General features: G+C 41.1%; 1 protein-coding gene across 1 annotated transcript in view; it reads right to left on the reverse strand.

Moving 5' to 3' along the window:
- Nucleotides 1-18,582, reverse strand: part of PIK3C3 (phosphatidylinositol 3-kinase catalytic subunit type 3) — a 498,179-nt gene that overhangs the window by 201,630 nt on the left and 277,967 nt on the right. The window contains 1 exon segment of the mRNA XM_029581010.1: nt 13,564-13,638. Coding sequence (XP_029436870.1) covers nt 13,564-13,638 — 75 coding nt within the window.

The raw sequence follows: 18,582 nt of genomic DNA on the forward strand, positions 1-18,582 counted from the left end.
CGTTATCTTACATGGAAAGTGATTTTCCTTTTAGCAATCACTTCGGCTCGCAAAGTTAGTGAGTTACGGGCCCTAGTTACCTATCCGCCTTACATAAACTTATGCAGGACAGGGCAGTACTCCACACTCACCCTAAGTTCTTGCCTAAGGTAGTATCAGAGTTTCATCTCAATCAATCCATTATACTACCTACCTTTTTTCCCAGGCCCCATTCCAATCCAGGAGAGCAGGCTCTGCATACCCTTGACTGTAAACGGGCTCTAGCGTTCTACCTAGACCGTACAGCTGCCCACAGGAAAGGCACTCAATTGTTTGTCTCTTTCCATTCCATCATATTGGGGCAGCCTGAGGGTAAGTAGACTCTCTCCTCCTGGTTAGCGGATTGCATATCCTTTTGCTATCAGCAAGCAGGAATTCCACTGCAAGACCGTGTTAAAGCATACTCTGTGAGGGCTATGGCGACTTCAGTAGCGCACCTACGCTCAGTGCCGCTTCCTGACATTTGCAAGACTGCCACCTGGAGTTCTCTCCATACCTTTACAGCCCACTATTGTTTGGACAAAGCCAGAAGACAAGATTCCATCTTAGGCCAATTTGTCCTGCACAACCTATTCCCAACCTGACGTACCAACACCCGTCCGCCTGCCCGGTAGGGTTCAAGATGCCCTCGCCCAAATTTCACCCCAGTCCCAGTGCCTTGCACACCTGGGTACATTTGGTGCACTCTCGGACATCCTCAGCTCGGTACTCACCAATATGTGAGGACTACCATCCTGCTTGTCCTGTGAGAAAGCAAATGTTGCTTACCTGTATCAGGTGTTCTCACAGGACAGCAGGATGTTAGTCCTCACGAAACCCGCCCGCAGCCCCGCGGTGTTGGGTTCATTACGTTTCTTATTTTATTTTTCGGCACTTCCTGTAGCTTTTTAAACAAGACTGAAGAGGGACCCCTGCTGGCTGCAGGGTTAGTGCCATGCTGGGCATGCCCAGTAGGGGCCACTCAAAGTTCTAGAAACTTTGACAAAAGTGTTCCGTGATTGGGCTCCATCCTGTGATGTCACCCATAAGTGAGGACTAACATCCTGCTGTCCTGTGAGAACACCTGTCACAGGTAAGCAACATTTGCTTTACTCATAATTCATTCACAATTGATAGCTTGGGACCACTAACTTTTTAAACTATATTATTTGTTTGTACTATCTGTAAACTTGCAAATGGAGATATACAGCATTTCAACCTGCAAATATTTTGCAGGGAGGAATAATGGCTCATGGTATCTCAGCTCTGGGCCTCTCCTGTTGACATGATGGTGTGTAAAGTTGAGAAACAAGATTTTTTGTCTTGCTTCTCCTAGTAGCTCTCTATTACCTTCCTAAGGCCATGATGTGAACTTCAGCACACATTTCCTTTGCTCATGTATTAAAAACAGAGTTAACGTCTGATGATGTAAGCCAATAGTATGTTAGTACATCAGGAGATTAAAAAAAAAAAAAGTGTGCTAACTTACCATGTGCATAAAACACTTGTGCACAAAGTATATTCTCTGTACATAAAATAAGACTGATTTGCATAAATCATATTTTATGCGTACAAATGCTAAGTACAGGACCCTGGCACCACGAACTCCAGGTCCAGCCACCTAGACTAACACAGGCCCATAAACTTTACTCTGCCTCCAACCAGGAGTTACTTTTCCAGCATTAAGAGTAAACCCTATGCACTTTTCTGCACTGATTAACATGATATACGCATGAAGGAGCGCTAATTTGGGCACACAGTTTTATTCCTGTTCTTACTCACTTTTTGTACACTAAACTCTTCGGTAAGTAGGGAGTAACGCTGTATGCGCAAACATGTATGCACGGCTGAGTGCACCTTACATCAGGGCCCTCATTCTCATAACAGCTTATATTTTTTACCGCAGCTCATTTCTGCATAAGAAGCGCATAGCACACACTGCTCAGTAACACAAAATGCTCCCCAAGGCAAAACGAGGCCAACAGGGATTTCAGCGTTAAGCCTATGGTTTTGTTTTGTTTTTTTAAAGACTTAGCAAAACAATTTGCTAAGTTTAAAAGAATGTATTTGGAACTCTATAAAAGCTTTTCTCTTTATGCCTTCCGATTCAGCTCTCTTTAAGGCGCAATCATGATCTGCCCCTCTAGAAGTACTGAAATGACAGGCCCGTAGATTCCGCTGGTTCCAAGGTGAGAAATTAGCATCCTGTTTCAGCACAGATGAGAAGTAAAGCTTTGATAAACCAGACCCTGGCAGTCATCATAGAGGCCCAGCGGCTCTCTGTGAAACTTCAGCAGCATTCCCAGTCAAAGAGCTTCAGCATGAATCTGAATCCAGATTTTGGTTGCACAGAATGCAAACCACTTGCTAATGCTGGCCTGCACTGGAAGGTGGTTATTTTTCTACATATATCATAGTTCTGACTACTATCAACCTCTCCTCAGAGCGGTAAGATCATAAGTTAATTCAAAACATAATAAAGTTATACCATGAAGCCCCACTCCTAACAAACAGGAACAAACTGCTGCATGCTAATGAAATTGTTTATTTTACTCAGTGAAAAATAATGGTGTCATAAGTCATGTAATAGTTTATTATATTATGATAGTCTGTTTGTTTAGCTTGAAAACAAATAATACAAGATATGGTAATAGGACAAATGTGCATGTTTTGTGTGTCATTAATTCATGATAAATAGCTGTTTCTCACAGGTTAAAGGAAAGATCACAGCACTGATGTATTACAGATTTGTATGCTAGCCTGCAGCCCCCATATTATTTAGTAAAGGAGCGATAAATATGCCAGTACTGGTTTGTTTCATGAAGGCAGTCTCCACTGTGCTGAAGCACAGGATAAATCAGATGCAACCCTAAGAAAATCATAATGGGGTCCATATTCAGCCACCAAGTGGCTAGATAAGTTAGATGGATACACCTATCCGGCTAACTTAACTGGGGCTGAATATATCTCGCTAACTTTAGACCTGCCAGCACCATGGCCAGAGTTAGCCAATTAGGTTCACTGGCAAACTCCATTCCTCTCCAGAACACCACCTGTCCCAAGAACACGCCAAACATATCTGGCTAGAATTTAGCTGGATAAGTTGCCGAATATCACGCTAAGGCTATTTAGATGGATACAATGTATTTATTTATTTTAAGTTTTTCTATACCGGCATTCGCGATAAATATCGCATCATGTCGGTTTACAATTAACAAGTATAGAAGGAACAAAATAGGTAATAAATAACATTGATCCTCATAATAGTAATAGTAAACATTAAACAAATGAAAGCTAAGAGTTGCAGTTACAATTTTTCAGATATCTGGCCAGATAACTGGCCAGATATCTGGCCAGTTAGTTAGCCAGATAACTTTTCAGTTATCTGGCTAAACAGCTTTTGAACATCTGCCCCACTGCTGAGTTGAACCTTGTACCATCTGCTATAGACTGAAAGCTGAAGGGAAATTAATGCTCTCCTATCACGTTTTCTTTTCAAGTTTTTGCTACCTCAGTTTACTGAGTAGCTCACTGTCAGGGTATCTCATGCAAGCTGAGAAAGAAGCAACCTCTCCCTAAATGGCTGACAAGTCAGGATTTCAGACTAATTAAGGCAAAACCCTGCAATGCATGCTACTGTCAAACATAATAATTTCTGACACCATGAAAGCATTTTGGGACATAAACAGATCTTTACCAGAATATAAAACTACACCGCATAGGAACCCTTGTGTTAGTAAAAATGTGTCTCCATCTGCTACCATACAAAAGTAAGTTGGTTCAGTAAAGAGTTACTGGGACCAGAATCTGTTTCTTTAGTTCTGCAATGCAAAGAGAGCATGCAGACTCAACCCTCTGCCTATGGGTGGAACAGACTTTAATTGAAAAAAAATGGAAGAGAGCAGGGGCTCTGCAGTACAGGGGCCGAAACTCCTTTTAAAGATCTAATTCTAATCTGTTACATGCTAACAGTTTTCAGCACAGGTTTCCATACTGCGCTTCCCCGAAGCCATCAAAAGCAATCCAAGTAACAATTTCTAGACTAAACAAAGTTAATCTGAAAATAAACACCAGGCTGCAATTTCTTAGGGTCTAATTCATACACCTGTGTTTCCCCACAGCTAATATAACATTAATGAGTTTTTACTTTGTCTCAAGCAACGATTGTTAAATCATGTAAAGGGCAAGTTGAAGTAATGCATCTTGCCCTCAGAGCTATTCTCCTAATATTGTACTGAAGAGGAAAGAACTGCAAACTAGGGATATAGAGTGGATCTGTAGTGCCCTCTGCTGCAGCAGCTAGGTCTTTACACCTGTAAACGATAAAAGTATGAGAAGCCTAGAAGTGAACTAAAAATGCTATGAAACAGAAAAGGGACAGGAATAGAAACAAAATAGCCAAATTTGCCCTACCTGTGACTCAAAGCTCAGGGATCTGTAAATCTCCGTCATACTATTCTAGTTTTTGTTTGCTTTGCCACGCAGATGAAAGGCAGCCCCCACTTTGAGCATGACAGGAATGAATCTTCTCCAGTAATAGTATTAAAAGCATGGGAAAGGATATTCTTGCGTGAATATTGTGGGGTCTCTAAGGCAGGGCTCTCCAGGCAGACAAGCGGGTTCAGACTTCTTTCTGGAAATGGGCAGCTGCAAACATGTATTATTAAAAACATTTGAAGACAAGTCTGCGGACTGCCTGAGAGAGGGGAAGGAAGACCTATAGAAGGGGGCTGTATGGGTGAACGCTGATCAAGGCTGAAAGAGGTGAGAAGGGACAGCTTTGGGTGTGCTGTTAGCTGGGAATCTGCTGAAAAGAAGTCTAGCCCATACAGGAACAGTGGTCAATATATCAATCCAGAAAAAAATCATACAAAGCCCAAGGGGACACAAATCCCAATCTGCTGCAGAGAGAAAATGTGTGTCTGTCTTCTTTATACATACAGTATTATTTCACTTGTACAGAGACTGAATCCATGGTGTTATACATTTGGATACAGTACATACTAGAGGATGGCACAAAGATTGTTTATAAGCTTAATTTGATTTTTTCAACAGAGAGAATTTCAGCAGGCTAGGCTGTAGAAACCGTATTGGATCTCGGCCGTGATGCGGGGATTAGCATCTGTGCCACCTGTAAAACGTACCACAGAAAGTATAATAGCCATGCTTTAAAATAACATTGGAGCTGGACAGCTTTCTGCAATAGTCAGTGGATCCTTGGAGGTCCCCCTTCTATGAACTTGCCAGGTCCAACCCTGCTTAGCACGTGAAGCCTCTCAAGACCAGAGTTTACGATGGTAGGGCAGCAAGCTATTTATTAAATTCAAAAGGAGGCTAATTTTCTAAGCTGTTTCCCATGTGTAAACCAGTACTGAAAAGGGCTTTTGTCATTTCACCCTTCCTGTGCACGAGTTAATTTTCGCACTTAGTGCCTCTATATGCAATACCTTTATCCGCACTGAGGGGAGACGTTTCTGGGAGCAGGGTTTGGGAAGGACTTGCACTTAGAAACGATAGCAGAAAAAGACCATATGGCCTAGTCTGCCAAAAGCATGCATCAATTTTTCTAGGAAAAAAAAGTTACCTACTCCGATTAGCAGGTGTAAGTGTGTGCAGTTCGTTTTGCCGGGATAACTTTCAAAGGGAAAGTATAGGCGTACTTTCCCCTTGAAAATTAGTACAAAGTCCATGGGTAAAACGTATCTGCAGACTTCCTTTTTTTTTTTTTTTGCAGTGTAGGCAGTTATAAAATGATCCGCTATGGGGGGTTATTTATAACAGCCCATTTAAATTAGGCAGAATATATACATCAGCCCACTTTGAAAATGATTACACAAAATGTGCATACACAGTTACACTAGCTATTACGTGCATGGGAAATGTTCAAGAAAATCTAAGCACATCCTTTTAAAAATCCAAATGTAAGTATACAAGTCCAAATCCCGGCCCAACCCAGAACGACTCTGCTCAGTCTGGGTACACTTGTGCGCACACAAGACGTATGCACGTTAAATTTACCTGCATATTGCTTTCTGCAGGTAAAGCACACTGTTTAAAAATTACTCTCTTCGTGTATACTTTACACATATACAGCGTGATAAACTGAAGGCTTAACGGTCTGCATCCCAAAAAAGTAACTATACTTGTTTTGGCATTACAAGGGTTAATATAAGTTTATCGCTTTATAATGCAGCTCAGGCTGTGTAAAGAAGTTGGTAATCATTTGAAATGCCAGAGCACCGATTCAATTCATGTTTCTGCTTGCTCTGTCTGACAGCTTAATTAAAGTTTAGTAGTATGGCTAAAGAGCCACTGTGTAATTCAAGTTTTAGGTTTTGTGCTATAACTAATACTAGACAGCCATGGATTGTATATCTTGAGTTTGGGGGGTTATACAGCAATTGTCCCTTCTTGATTTGTCCAAGTATACAAAAAAGGTGGCACCAAGAAATCTAACTTGTACAATAAAACTTGATAATTTTTTCAAATAGCATCTTGAACTACAGTATGTATCTTTATTCGGTTACAAAATGAATCTTTATTTGGAAGATGGCTGAACTGCATAGGAGCCGACATGGCTGGATACATAAAGATCTTGAAATTGCTTTGAAATGTGGTGTCTTCAAAAGGTTCTGTGGAACCATACAATAGATTGAAATGAAAAATGGCATTGTATAAGACAATCATCTTTTGCTTCTTTTGACAGAGTGATGGATATCCCTGAATTCTGTACACAGACCTTTCTAAAGGTACAAGGAAAGAAACTAAAATTTTAGAAACTTGTTTTAACTGAAAAACATGACTGAATAACAGCCATATGTGCAGTCGACAACGCTTTCAGATGATGTTCCGCCCAATGGAATAACATCCCCACCTCCAAGGGAGACCGCTGGGCTTTTAAGTTCCTCCTTGCCCATTTATGTATACAACTGCTATTGTATTGTTTGACAATACTTTCACCGCCTGGTTTTTAACTAACTGCTGAAAGGCCTTCCTTATCACCCTCATCTCTAAACAATTAATGGACCAGGACGCCTCCTCCTCTGTACATAGGTCCTGTTCTATCTGATTGTGAGAGATGGCCCCCCAGCCACTCAGGCTGGCATCTATTGTCACCATTACCCAATCTGGGATTTCCAACTCCATCCCCTTCTATAAACTGTGCCGCGAGAGCCACCAGGAAAGACTTAATCTGGCTTCCCCAAGCACAGAGGCAGCTGGATTTCAAATTTCTCCGACTATGGGCTCCAGTGTGAGAGTAGGGCTTTCTGCAGCAGTCGAATAGGAGTTGTCGCCCAAGGAACCAGATCTAATGTAGATGCTATGTCTATACTGATATTCTTGATCTCCTTGTACCCTACCCCTCCTTGGAAGTATTGTTGAGTTTTATTGTGTATTATCCTAAAGTATTAGTTACGTTTTTATTGTTTACAAACTTGTTTCGCCTTAACTTAATTTTGATTGTAAAGCTCGTTGCTAATTTAATGTTCTCTGTGAACCGAGGTGATGTTTGCTAACGAACCGCGGTATATAAAAATCAATCAATCAATCAATCAATCAATCAATAAATAAATAAATAAACAGACACCATGATCCCAGTATCTGCAAATAATCCCAGGTTCTGGAAGATTTCATGCATAATAACTGACAGAACTGCTCATGCAGTTTCAACCTTCTGTCCGCTGTAAGAAACATCTTGCCTGTATCCGTCCCCAAACAAGCTCCAACATATTCCAGGTTCTGTGACAGGAATAATTTGCTCTTGGCAAATTTTACTAAGCTCTGTAACAGAACTATCCTATGTACAGACAATGGCAGTCTTCCTTCGACTTCATTCAAACCAACCAGTCATCCAAATAGGGATGCACTAGGATACCTTCTGCGTAAAGCTGATGCCACTACCACCATCACTTTGGAAGACATGCAAGAAGCCACTGCCAGTCTAAAAGGAAATGCCTGAAACTGGTAATGCTCCCCCCTTAGGACCGCAAACCTGAGGAACCTTTGATGACCTCTCTGAACAGGAATGTGAATTTAGGCCTTCAAGAGGTCCAAGGATGCCAGGAACTCCACTTTCTTGACTGCCGTGATTACCAAGTGTGGTGTTTCCATCCGAAAGTGAAGAATTCATATGAAGAAGTCACCTTCTTGAGGTCCAAGATAGGCCAAAAAGTGGCATCTCCATGGGTACAACATAGTAAATAGAATAACTTCCCAGACCTCTTTCTCCCTTAGAAACTGGAACCACTATCTCCAAAACAAGAAGATGCTCTAGCGTGGACTGCATTGCCAATTTCTTCATCTTTGAAGCACACAGAGACCATAAAGGCCTCTATCACTGGGCAAGAAAATTCTAAGGCATAGCTACCTCCATACAATCGAGCATAAGATGTGCCATTCTGGGTCAGACCAAGGGTCCATCAAGCACAGTAACCTCTCTCCACAGTCGTCAATCCAAGTCACAAGTACTCAAACCTTAAACAGATCTCATGCTACTAATGCTGGCAACAAGCAGTGGCTATTCCCTATTGATTAATACAAGTTTATGGACTTCTCATCCAGGAACTTATCAAAAGCTTTTATAAACTCAGCTACACTAACTTCCTTAACCAAATACTCTGAAAACAAATTCCAGAGCTTAACTGTGCGTTGAGTGAAAAAGAATTTTCGCTGATTTGTTTTAAATGTGCTACTTGCTAAGCTCATGGAATGCCCCCTAGTCCTTGTCTTATCTGAAAGAGTAAATAACTGTTTCACATTTAGCTGTTCAAGTCCTTTCATGATTTTGTAGACCTCTTTCATATCCCCTCTCAGCTATCTCTTCTCCAAGCTGAGCAGCTCTAACCTCTTTAGCCTTTTCTAATACAGGAGCCATTCCAAACACTTTATTATTTTAGTCACCCTTCTCTGTACTTTCTCCAGTGCAACTATATTTTTCTTGAGATACGGTGACCAGAATTGCACACAAATTCAAGGTGCGGTCTCGCCATGAGCGGTACAGAGGCATTATGACATTCTCCATTTTATTTGCCATTCCTTTCCTAATAATTCCTAACATTGTTTGCATTTTAAAATGCACACTGAGCCAATGATTTCAATGTAAAATCAACTTTGACCCCCCCCAGACTCCTAATATGGAGCCTAACAACGTGTAACTACAGCATGGGTTATTTTTCCATATGTGCATCACTTTGCACTTGTCCACCTTATATTTCATCTGTCATATGGATACCCAATCTTCCAGTCTCGCAAAGTCTGCCTACAATTAATCGCAATCCGCTTGTAACTTAACTACCGTATTTTCCGGCGTATAATACGACTAGGCGTATAAGACGACCCCCAACTTTTCCAGTTAAAATATAGAGTTTGGGATATACTCGCCGTATAAGACTACCCTTTCTGTGTCACTACATAACCATACTCCATAGTGTGTCTTATGGAGCGAAAAATACGGTAATTATTCGCCCTATAAGATGACCCCCGACTTTTGAGAAGATTTTCAGGGGTTAAAAACTCGTCTTATACGCCGGAAAATACGATACTCTGAATTTTTGTTATTTTGGATTTTCAGATTTCTCTATCTTCGGAATATTTTACCTGTCATTTTGAAAATAAACACTGCCATTTTTTATCTTAACAACTGTCTTTTAGCAGTAGCTCAGTGGCTCAGCAATTATAAATTAAAAATTAACCAATCCAAACCTGATCTTCTGTAGGTAAGCTGGTCTGAAGGACCTCTGTTTCTCCTAGTCACCATTTCAGAGATCCTCTAACCCTAAGACTCCATATCTTGACTATCTGAGCTGTAATGATGTCCACATTCTTCCAATTAGATCAACTTTGACAATTAACTTCTTCAAAAAAACAAAATCCAGCCACCATCATTCACTCCCTTATCACCAGCCACAATGACTATTGCAAATCCCTATACGACGAGAGGTTATCAAATTTGCGGCCAATACAAAATTATTCAGAGTAGTTAAATCACAAGCGGATTGTGATACATTACAGAAGGACCTTACAAGACTGGAAGATTGGGCATCCAAATGGCAGATGAAATTTAATGTGGACAAGTGCAAGGTGTTGCATATAGGGAAAAATAACCCTTGCTGTAGTTACACGATGTTAGGTTCCATATTAGGAGCTACTACCCAGGAAAAAGATCTAGTCATCATAGTGGATAATGCTTTAAAATCATCGGCTCAGTGTGCTGCAGCAGTCAAAAAATCAAACAGAATGTTAGGAATTATTAGGAAGGGAATGGTTAATAAAATGGAAAATGTCATAATGCCTCTATAATCGCTCCATGGTGAGACCACACCTTGAATACTGTGTACAATTCTGGTCGCCACATCTCAAAAAAGATATAGTTGCGATGGAGAAGGTACAGAGAAGGGCAACCAAAATGATAAAGGGGATGGAACAGCTCCCCTATGAGGAAAGGCTGAAGAGGTTAGGGCTGTTCAGCTTGGAGAAGAGACAGCTGAGGGGGGATATGATAGAGGTCTTTAAGATCATGAGAGGTCTTGAACGAGTAGATGTGAATTGGTTATTTACACTTTCGAATAATAGAAGAACTAGGGGGCATTCAATGAAGTTAGCAAGTAGCACATTTAAGACTAATCGGAGAAAATTATTTTTCACTCAATGTACAATAAAGCTCTGGAATTTGTTGCCAGAGGATGTGGTTAGTGCAGTTAGTGTAGCTGGGTTCAAAAAAGGTTTGGATACATTCTTTGCGGAGAAATCTATTAACGGCTATTAATCAAGTTATTTAGGGAATAGCCACTGCTATTAATTGCATCAGTAGCATGGGATCATCTTGGTGTTTGGGTACTTGCCATGTTCTTGTGGCCTGGTTTGGCCTCTGTTGGAAACAGGATGCTGGGCTTGATGGACCCTTGGTCTGATCCAGCTTGCCAATTTCTTATGTTCTTACACAGTATTCTATAGTACAGTCTCAAGAGCTTCCAACTGTTGCAAAACACAGCAGCAATCTTTTGGCAAGAGCCACATCCAGTAACCATGTATAAGCTCCACCAGCACCCCAATGAGAACAAGATAACACTTAAAGAATTCAAAAGCTTGAACCAAACAGCAGCAGCCTTGCTCATCTCCTGCCCACATCCACCCCAATGAGGGAACATCAGTCCTTCAAATAGCTTCTTTTATCTGCCCTTTCACTAGCTACAGCAAGGCTAGCCTGCATGAGGCTTTGTGCCTTCAGTTGCTTTGCACCCAACTTATGGAACAGTATCGCATAGGGCTTACGCAAGGAAAACTCTTACTTTTCCTTTCAAAAAAGAATGGCTATTCATCCAAGCTTTCTCCTGAAATCTTCATTTCCACCCATCTAATTGCACGGTATCATCCCCTAACTATGAAAACGGTATTCTACTTTTGTGCGTTGTGTTTATCTTATTGCTAGGTGCTCTTCCTATACTATGAAATCAGTATATACAGAATATTGCTATTATTCAGTTTTTTTCATTGTTCATATCTTAGCATTCTGTTTTTATATCCCCTTCTCCCACCCTAAGACATATGTACTGCAATTCACATCTTTGTAATCACTTTGTGCCTTTCCTAGGAAAAGGTGGAATATAAAATGGAAATAAATAAAATTAATTAAATTTCACAAACTATTTTTTTTAATCATGTGAAATATTTGCACAGTGTGGTTCAACCTCAATGGTGACCTAAATAAAGCTGAATTCCAATTCAGAATCCCTCATCTTAGATTTTAAAAATCTTTCATATCTCTAATGTAAGACAAGCCAGTGGAAAGGAGGTTCTGGAACAAGGGATCATAGGATGAGGGTGAAAGGAGGTAAACTCAGGAGTAATCAAAGGAAATATTTCTTTACAGAAAGCGTGGAGGATGCATGGAAACAAGGCCAGCATCTGAATTCAAGAAAGAATGAGACAATCATAGGGGATATCTAAGAGAATGGTAGGATTGTAGAGCTAGGCAGATGGTGTGGATAGTCAGACTAGATAGACCATATAGTCTTTTTCTGCCGTCTCGTTTTTTCGTTTCTAGATGTATAATCAAGGTTATCTTTCATACATTTTCAAATTCCCTTTTAACTAACTGACAATTACTTTTCTGTTAGGACACTCACACAGAAAGTGAGAATTTACAGCACCAGCTACCAGAAGGAAAAGGATGACAAAAAGATTTCGGAGCGGCCTCGGAGGGAACGGGGAAAGCCATCGGGGCTCCCCTAGGGCTCAGCGTGCTCAAGGTGCACAAGTGTGCAACCCCTTGTGTGCGCCGACCCCGGATTTTATAACATGTGCGCAGCTGCGCGAGCATGTTATAGAATCGAGCGTAGATTTGTGCGCACAAATCTACGCCCGCGCGTAGCTATTAAAATCCGGCCCATTGAGTAGAATTTTTTACTCTAAGTCCTGCACACTGGGCCTTGAATAACCACATGTAGCTTTTCTCAGGACTTTGGTATCATCAGACCCAACCCAACTTCTATACATACCAATACACACACACTTACACTGAGGAATTTGCTCAGAATTTAATAAATGGAATATATTTCAAAAATCTTACACAACATATCATTCAATTTATATATTGTATACAAATCACTGAAATAACACTAGCTCATACAAAGGGAACACATTTTTAAATGTTTAATTTCAATGATTCTGCATTTCTGTGCACTACTGTGCTGAGATAATTTCTTATGGTGCATTACTAGACATACTACCACACTTTTGCTGAAGGCACATTAGGTCCTTGTAGTGACATCCATCCTCTTACCAAGGAATACAGTATTTCAACTTTAGTGTATAAATATATGTATGTATGTCATATCTCCAACACTGAACTCTCTTTTTAACTTCTCTAAGCTATAATTTGTTACTAATTTTGGCTGGCCCCGTAGCTCATCTCTTGGCTCAAGTCTTCTGTTCTCTGGGTCGGCTGGGGGTGCCTAAGAGACAACGTACCCTGGAGGCGGTGGGCGACAGTTATAGTCATCACACAAAGGTGACACCTAGCGGCCAGATTTAGGGTCCATGATTTACAAATGTCTGTAAAGAGCACCTGGTGCACAGACCCTGGCCAAGGGCTGTTGCTGCAATTAGACAAACCTAAGTTGAGAGGGGATATAAAAAAGGGGAAAGAATTCCCAGCAGTTGCAAATGAAGGCAGCAGCACAAGATGCCTGGTTCCAACTGAGATAGAAGCCCAAAATAGAAAGAGGAAACTGCCAGTTAAAAAAAAACCAAACCCAAAAATGTGTCATTAGCCTGATTTTTTTCAAATTTTAAAATAAAAGATAAAAAGTATAAAGACCTAATTGGGCATAAACCAAGGTTTTATTGTATTTACTGTGTGGCAAGAGTGTGCACTGACTTACAAAATAAAGTGGCTCAGGAGAACTGAATCTATGCAAATTCATTATACAGTACATTATTATATTCCCATATACTAAATCTGAACGCATTAGCATGCTACATTGAAATTACTTGTTTTGCTTTAACGGCCATGGTAGGTAGGTGCAATTATGTTTGGTACTGTACCTGTTTTTGTCAATAAAAGGTTATCCAGATGTCTGTCTCCAACTCCCAGGATATAAGTAATCACACAATAACCAGCTGTAACAATACATGCAAAAATGGCATATTAAAAACGGATGATCTTCTTCTCTTGAAAAACAATTTCTTTGTCAATATCAAGTTCTGTATCTTTGTAGGTTTATTAAGGACGTGCTTTCATTTGAAAACAGCACAGAAACATTTGTTTTGTTTTATGTTTTCAGAATAAAGCAAAAGAAGAAAGTTTATTTTTTTTCTTTTGTAGGTGCATTAAGTGGTTTTCAGGCACACAAAAACCATTTACAATGCATTAAATAATTGTAATGCATGTTAAAACCAAGTGACATTAAACAAAGCCCCCATGAAACAAAACAAATATTAAAAAATCCCCTGCACATCCTTGTTTATTGGTGTGAACTTCAGCTTTAATCATTTATATTAAGTTGTTCAATTCAATAAGCTATTTTAAAACTACTGCACAGTAATTTCATCTTAAATGGCACACAAAGAGAATATGTAGTCAATAGATGGCTTCTTGCAGGCTTCTTCAAAATGCACGGTACTTTCAGTCATACCAGCACAGTGTGACCAAATGGTTTTATTCACAAATTAGCACCAAATTGAACACAGGTCAAGCAGTATTAACAAGAATATAGACTTTTAGAACTTCAGATGGTTGATTTCCAACAGTCCTGATGAGCATAAAAGTTCCTCAACCTTACCATCAGGCTGTTGGATTAAGTATGAGAGCTTGTATGTTTATTTGCTCAGAATGGAAGAATCCCTAAAAAGAAGTTAAGAAAAACAGACTTAGATAAGGAACAATATCCTACAAGTGGTCATGCTTCTATGGCTGGCAGCTGAGATACATCATTAGCAGTATAAACCCAGAAAAAATGGGCAAACTGGGTGAACCAATTGGCCTTTATCTGCTGCCATCTCCTGTGTTACAATATTACTATGAGTTTAATGAGAAGAAGGAAACAAAACTTTCTGCAATAAAGTAGATTTTTTAATGTGCACACACAAAATTTCAGAAGCTCTCAGGGATGTCAGTAAAAAGATGATGGAATGCTAGAATATTTCTGGCTGGATGACCAATCTTTTAAAAGCAGCTAGTCAATTTTACTCATGACTTTAAGGCAGGGGTAAACAACTCTGGTCCTCAAGTGCCACAAGCCAGTTGGGTTTTCTGGATATTCACAATGAATATGTATGAGATACACTTGCATGCCAAGGAGGCAGTGTATGCGTTGCTGACTCCTGTTTTAGAGATTCAGGCAATGCTATTTACAGGTCAAAGAGAAGGAATTCGTATTTGAACAATGGTTAACCATCGCAAAGTTATTGAGCACTGCCTATCTGTAGAAGTGGGGATGATAATCACATGTAGGTCAGACACATGATTGCTATAGCTCCTTGAGGCAAAGGATACACTAACACTAAGTTCTCTAGACCTTGACAGGGAATCCTATATCAATACTGCAGGAAACCAGAGTTCGGGACAGCTCCCCACATACCAGGAGGTATCTTGGCTGTGCGGTAGCACAAAGTGGTGGAGTGACTGCTCGGTGGGCTGCCGGATCCAGCAGGATATAGAGAATGGCTGAAAAAGAAAGCAGCCACTCAGAGACAAAGCCACCTGGAGAAGGGAGAGAGAAAGCAACCTCCTCCCTGAGCAGAAAACAAGATGACAAAAGGAAACCTACTAAAGTTGCCTTTCAGAAGCCAATAGTCATACCTCCTATATCTTGAGGGGGATGAAGATAGAAACTTTAACTGAGTCAACAGAATATATGTAGGGACCTTCATTTTCAGCTTTTATTTTATTTATCCTTGGGATTTCAATGCTATAACAAAAAAAAAAAATCATTGGTAAAAATAACTTTTCCCACTGATTTTTGTCCTGTGTTATAGTAAAGTCATTTTTCATTGACTTTTTGTTATAACATTGAAATTCCTAGGAAAAATAAAATGAAAACTGAAAATGAAAAAAAAAAAAAAATATATATATATATATATATATATATATATATATAGATATATATATCCAGATCCCTGCCCCATATTTGTGATCAACACAGTGGCACTATCAGGATCCAGCAACAAAGCCCTGATTATGGAACCCCCTACTTTCCATATGAGAGTGAGACATAGTTGCCGACTTATGGGGAGATGGTGGGGGGTCACCCACCCCTCACCACAGTATTCTATTGAAAACAGAGCAAATCAGTAGTGGCCGAACAGTCTAGCATTATGGATGTCAGCGAAAGTGGTTTAGTCAATCCTCACTGCTCCTTCCCCCTCTCAGTTCACCATAGAGTACCTGCTAGGAGCTACTCTGATTCCTGCTGTGCCATCAAGAGGCATAGCGCCTGCAACAGCAAAGAACTTGCAATGCTATGTGCTCTGGAAGCTTCCCAGTGAAGGGGATCCAGAGTATAAATCAATATATAAGGGGGATCAAAAAGGACTGTCCCTTCCCAATGGGGGAGATATCCAGATACTACAGTCCTGGTTACCACTCAAAAAAGATGGCCTCAGAGGGAAGAGTGCATTTTCACCTGAAAGGCCAGAGACATCTTAGTGCATTGACAACTGCAGTGTACTAGCCCGTAATGCCTTCTGTCACAAGATGACAAACACATATCAGAGGGCATGGGCTAACTGTGGTGCTTCTGCATGTAACCTCAGCACTACCTGCACCCAAGCAGCATTACTCCACCTTGCCATCCGTAGGACATATGCGCCTGATATTGCAGCTCCCACCCTGATTCCACATTGGCATTGCAGCCATGCCCATGCCCAGGCATGCTCTTTGCCACAGCATAGACCAGCAACTAATATGCCAGTACCTGCAGCAGTGCACTGCAAAGAAGCTGACCGTCGTAAGGTATGTGATGGCACCAATCTCACTGGTGCTGCAGTGTGCCCCATGATGCCAAGCACATGAGGGCACTGTCTGGCATCAGTGGCGCTACCTGACGATAACCCTTGATGGCGATCAGCAATCTGCGCTGGTGCATGGCCTGTGCAGCCCAACCACAATGTAAGACGTTCCATGGCACGTGAGCCAATGGTGTTCAATGCTCCTTCTGACGCCTACAGTATTCGATGGTATAAAAAGTGCCCCTGGTGTCGAAGGTGCCCTAGCACCCACCATAATATCAATGCTGACACAGATGTCATAGCACTCAGGCACGCTATGGTGCCAACGGTCTTGGAAGTGGCCATCGGTGTCCACAGTGCTTGGTGGTGTAGACAACTCCTACTGGAAACCATAGCACCTAATCACTTCAACTGCAGATGCAGCACTCCACTGCCTCAATGCCGTCCTACAGCATCTGCAACACCTTATGTCAATGACGCACAAAGATGTCTATTGCACTTGATGGTGTCCGTCGATGGTGTTGATGGCATCTGCACCATTCAATGGAGCTAATGGCACTCATCAACATCAATGGTGCTCACAGCGCTTGACAGTGCCCCGGCAGCACCAATGGCATCCACAGACCCCCATTGTCGATGACAAAGGCTGCCACAGTGCTCAACAATAATCAATTGTGCCACCAGCACCCAGAGCATCATCAAAGCCCATGGTACTCAACAGTTGTTGAAAGTATATCATCACAGTACTTGATGGAGTCAATGCGCTTGAGTACATCAATGGTGCCCAGTGTGCTGGGTAGCATCGATAGTTTTCAACAGTGTTGATAGTGCTCAATGAAGACCATGTCTGTCAACAGCACCTTTGGTGCTCGACAGTGCCTTCAGCAATCGATGGTGCTCTCAGCATTCGATAGCACTGATGGCACCCACGGAGAAGACACTGAGCAGCACTAGCACTCCTGGGCTATATGCCCAGCGTTGATCATCGATGCTCTGACACAAACATGCACGAGCAACTGATGTTGGGCATGGCATCAATGGTGCAACAGCAAAGCTGAATGCCTGGGCTCAAGCTCACGCTCTCTTCTAAGGAGACTACATAGCCTCTCCTCCTTATCAGCTTGCTCTGGCTATGTCACCCAGGGAACTAGTGGTGAAGATTAGCATGGGCCCATGGGAACTAGTTCCCAGGAGTGTAGAGAGGATGAGCTCTCCTTCCCATGGGAAAACTCTGGTCTTAGATTCCTTTGCTGTCTGTGCCTCCATTGATGCACAGTGATCAGACGAAGCTTTGTGGAACTCCTGCCTGGATGGATTCTCAGACAAGTCCCCAGGCTAGAGGCCTACCTGGACTCCACATGGAATGCAGACTGCAAGTTCCACGAGGCACCGGAAAAGGCACAAATAGTAGACATAATGAAGGAGAGGACAACACGAACAAGCTGAGAACATAGTATAATTTATTACAGAAAGAAGAAACCTCCGCTATGCTGCACTGGGTGCTAGATCCACCATATAGCTGGAAAAGAAAAGCTTGAAAAAGAAAACAAGACAGAAAAATAAACTACCAAAAGGTACATAAGGAAAAAACAAATCCTCTCAGGGTCCTACTAGAAAAAACTGCTTCTGCCATTCCAGAACTTTCAATGCAGTAGCTGTGAGGGGAGAACAAAGAACCATGTCTTACAGGCTCTGCAGGAAAAAAAAAAAAAGGCTGAGGGGTCCTTTTTGGGAGTCAGGGATATGACTACAATTGCACATGCTCAGTAGAGAATGATGAAAGATCTAGAATCTTTGACATCACAGTTCCGTGCCAGGCTTCATCAGATAATGCTACTCATGTGTGATGACTGCCATCCTGTTTGACCTCAGAGAAAAATAGTTCCTGATGTTGTTCCTGAATCTAATTCCCTGAAGCTTCATATTATGATCCCTAGTTCTAAAACTTTTTTTTCCATTGAAAAATGTTTAAATTTTGTACATTTAAGAAATTTTTAGAAATATTTATAAATCACCTTACAGAGCATAAAAAATCTCCCAAAGTGATGTTCATGATAAACAACACTAGATATCAAATCAATAGAACAATTGAACAAAAAAACAAGTAGAAACAAG

Source organism: Rhinatrema bivittatum, chromosome 1 (assembly GCF_901001135.1).
Source record: "Rhinatrema bivittatum chromosome 1, aRhiBiv1.1, whole genome shotgun sequence".
Lineage (NCBI taxonomy): Eukaryota > Metazoa > Chordata > Amphibia > Gymnophiona > Rhinatrematidae > Rhinatrema > Rhinatrema bivittatum.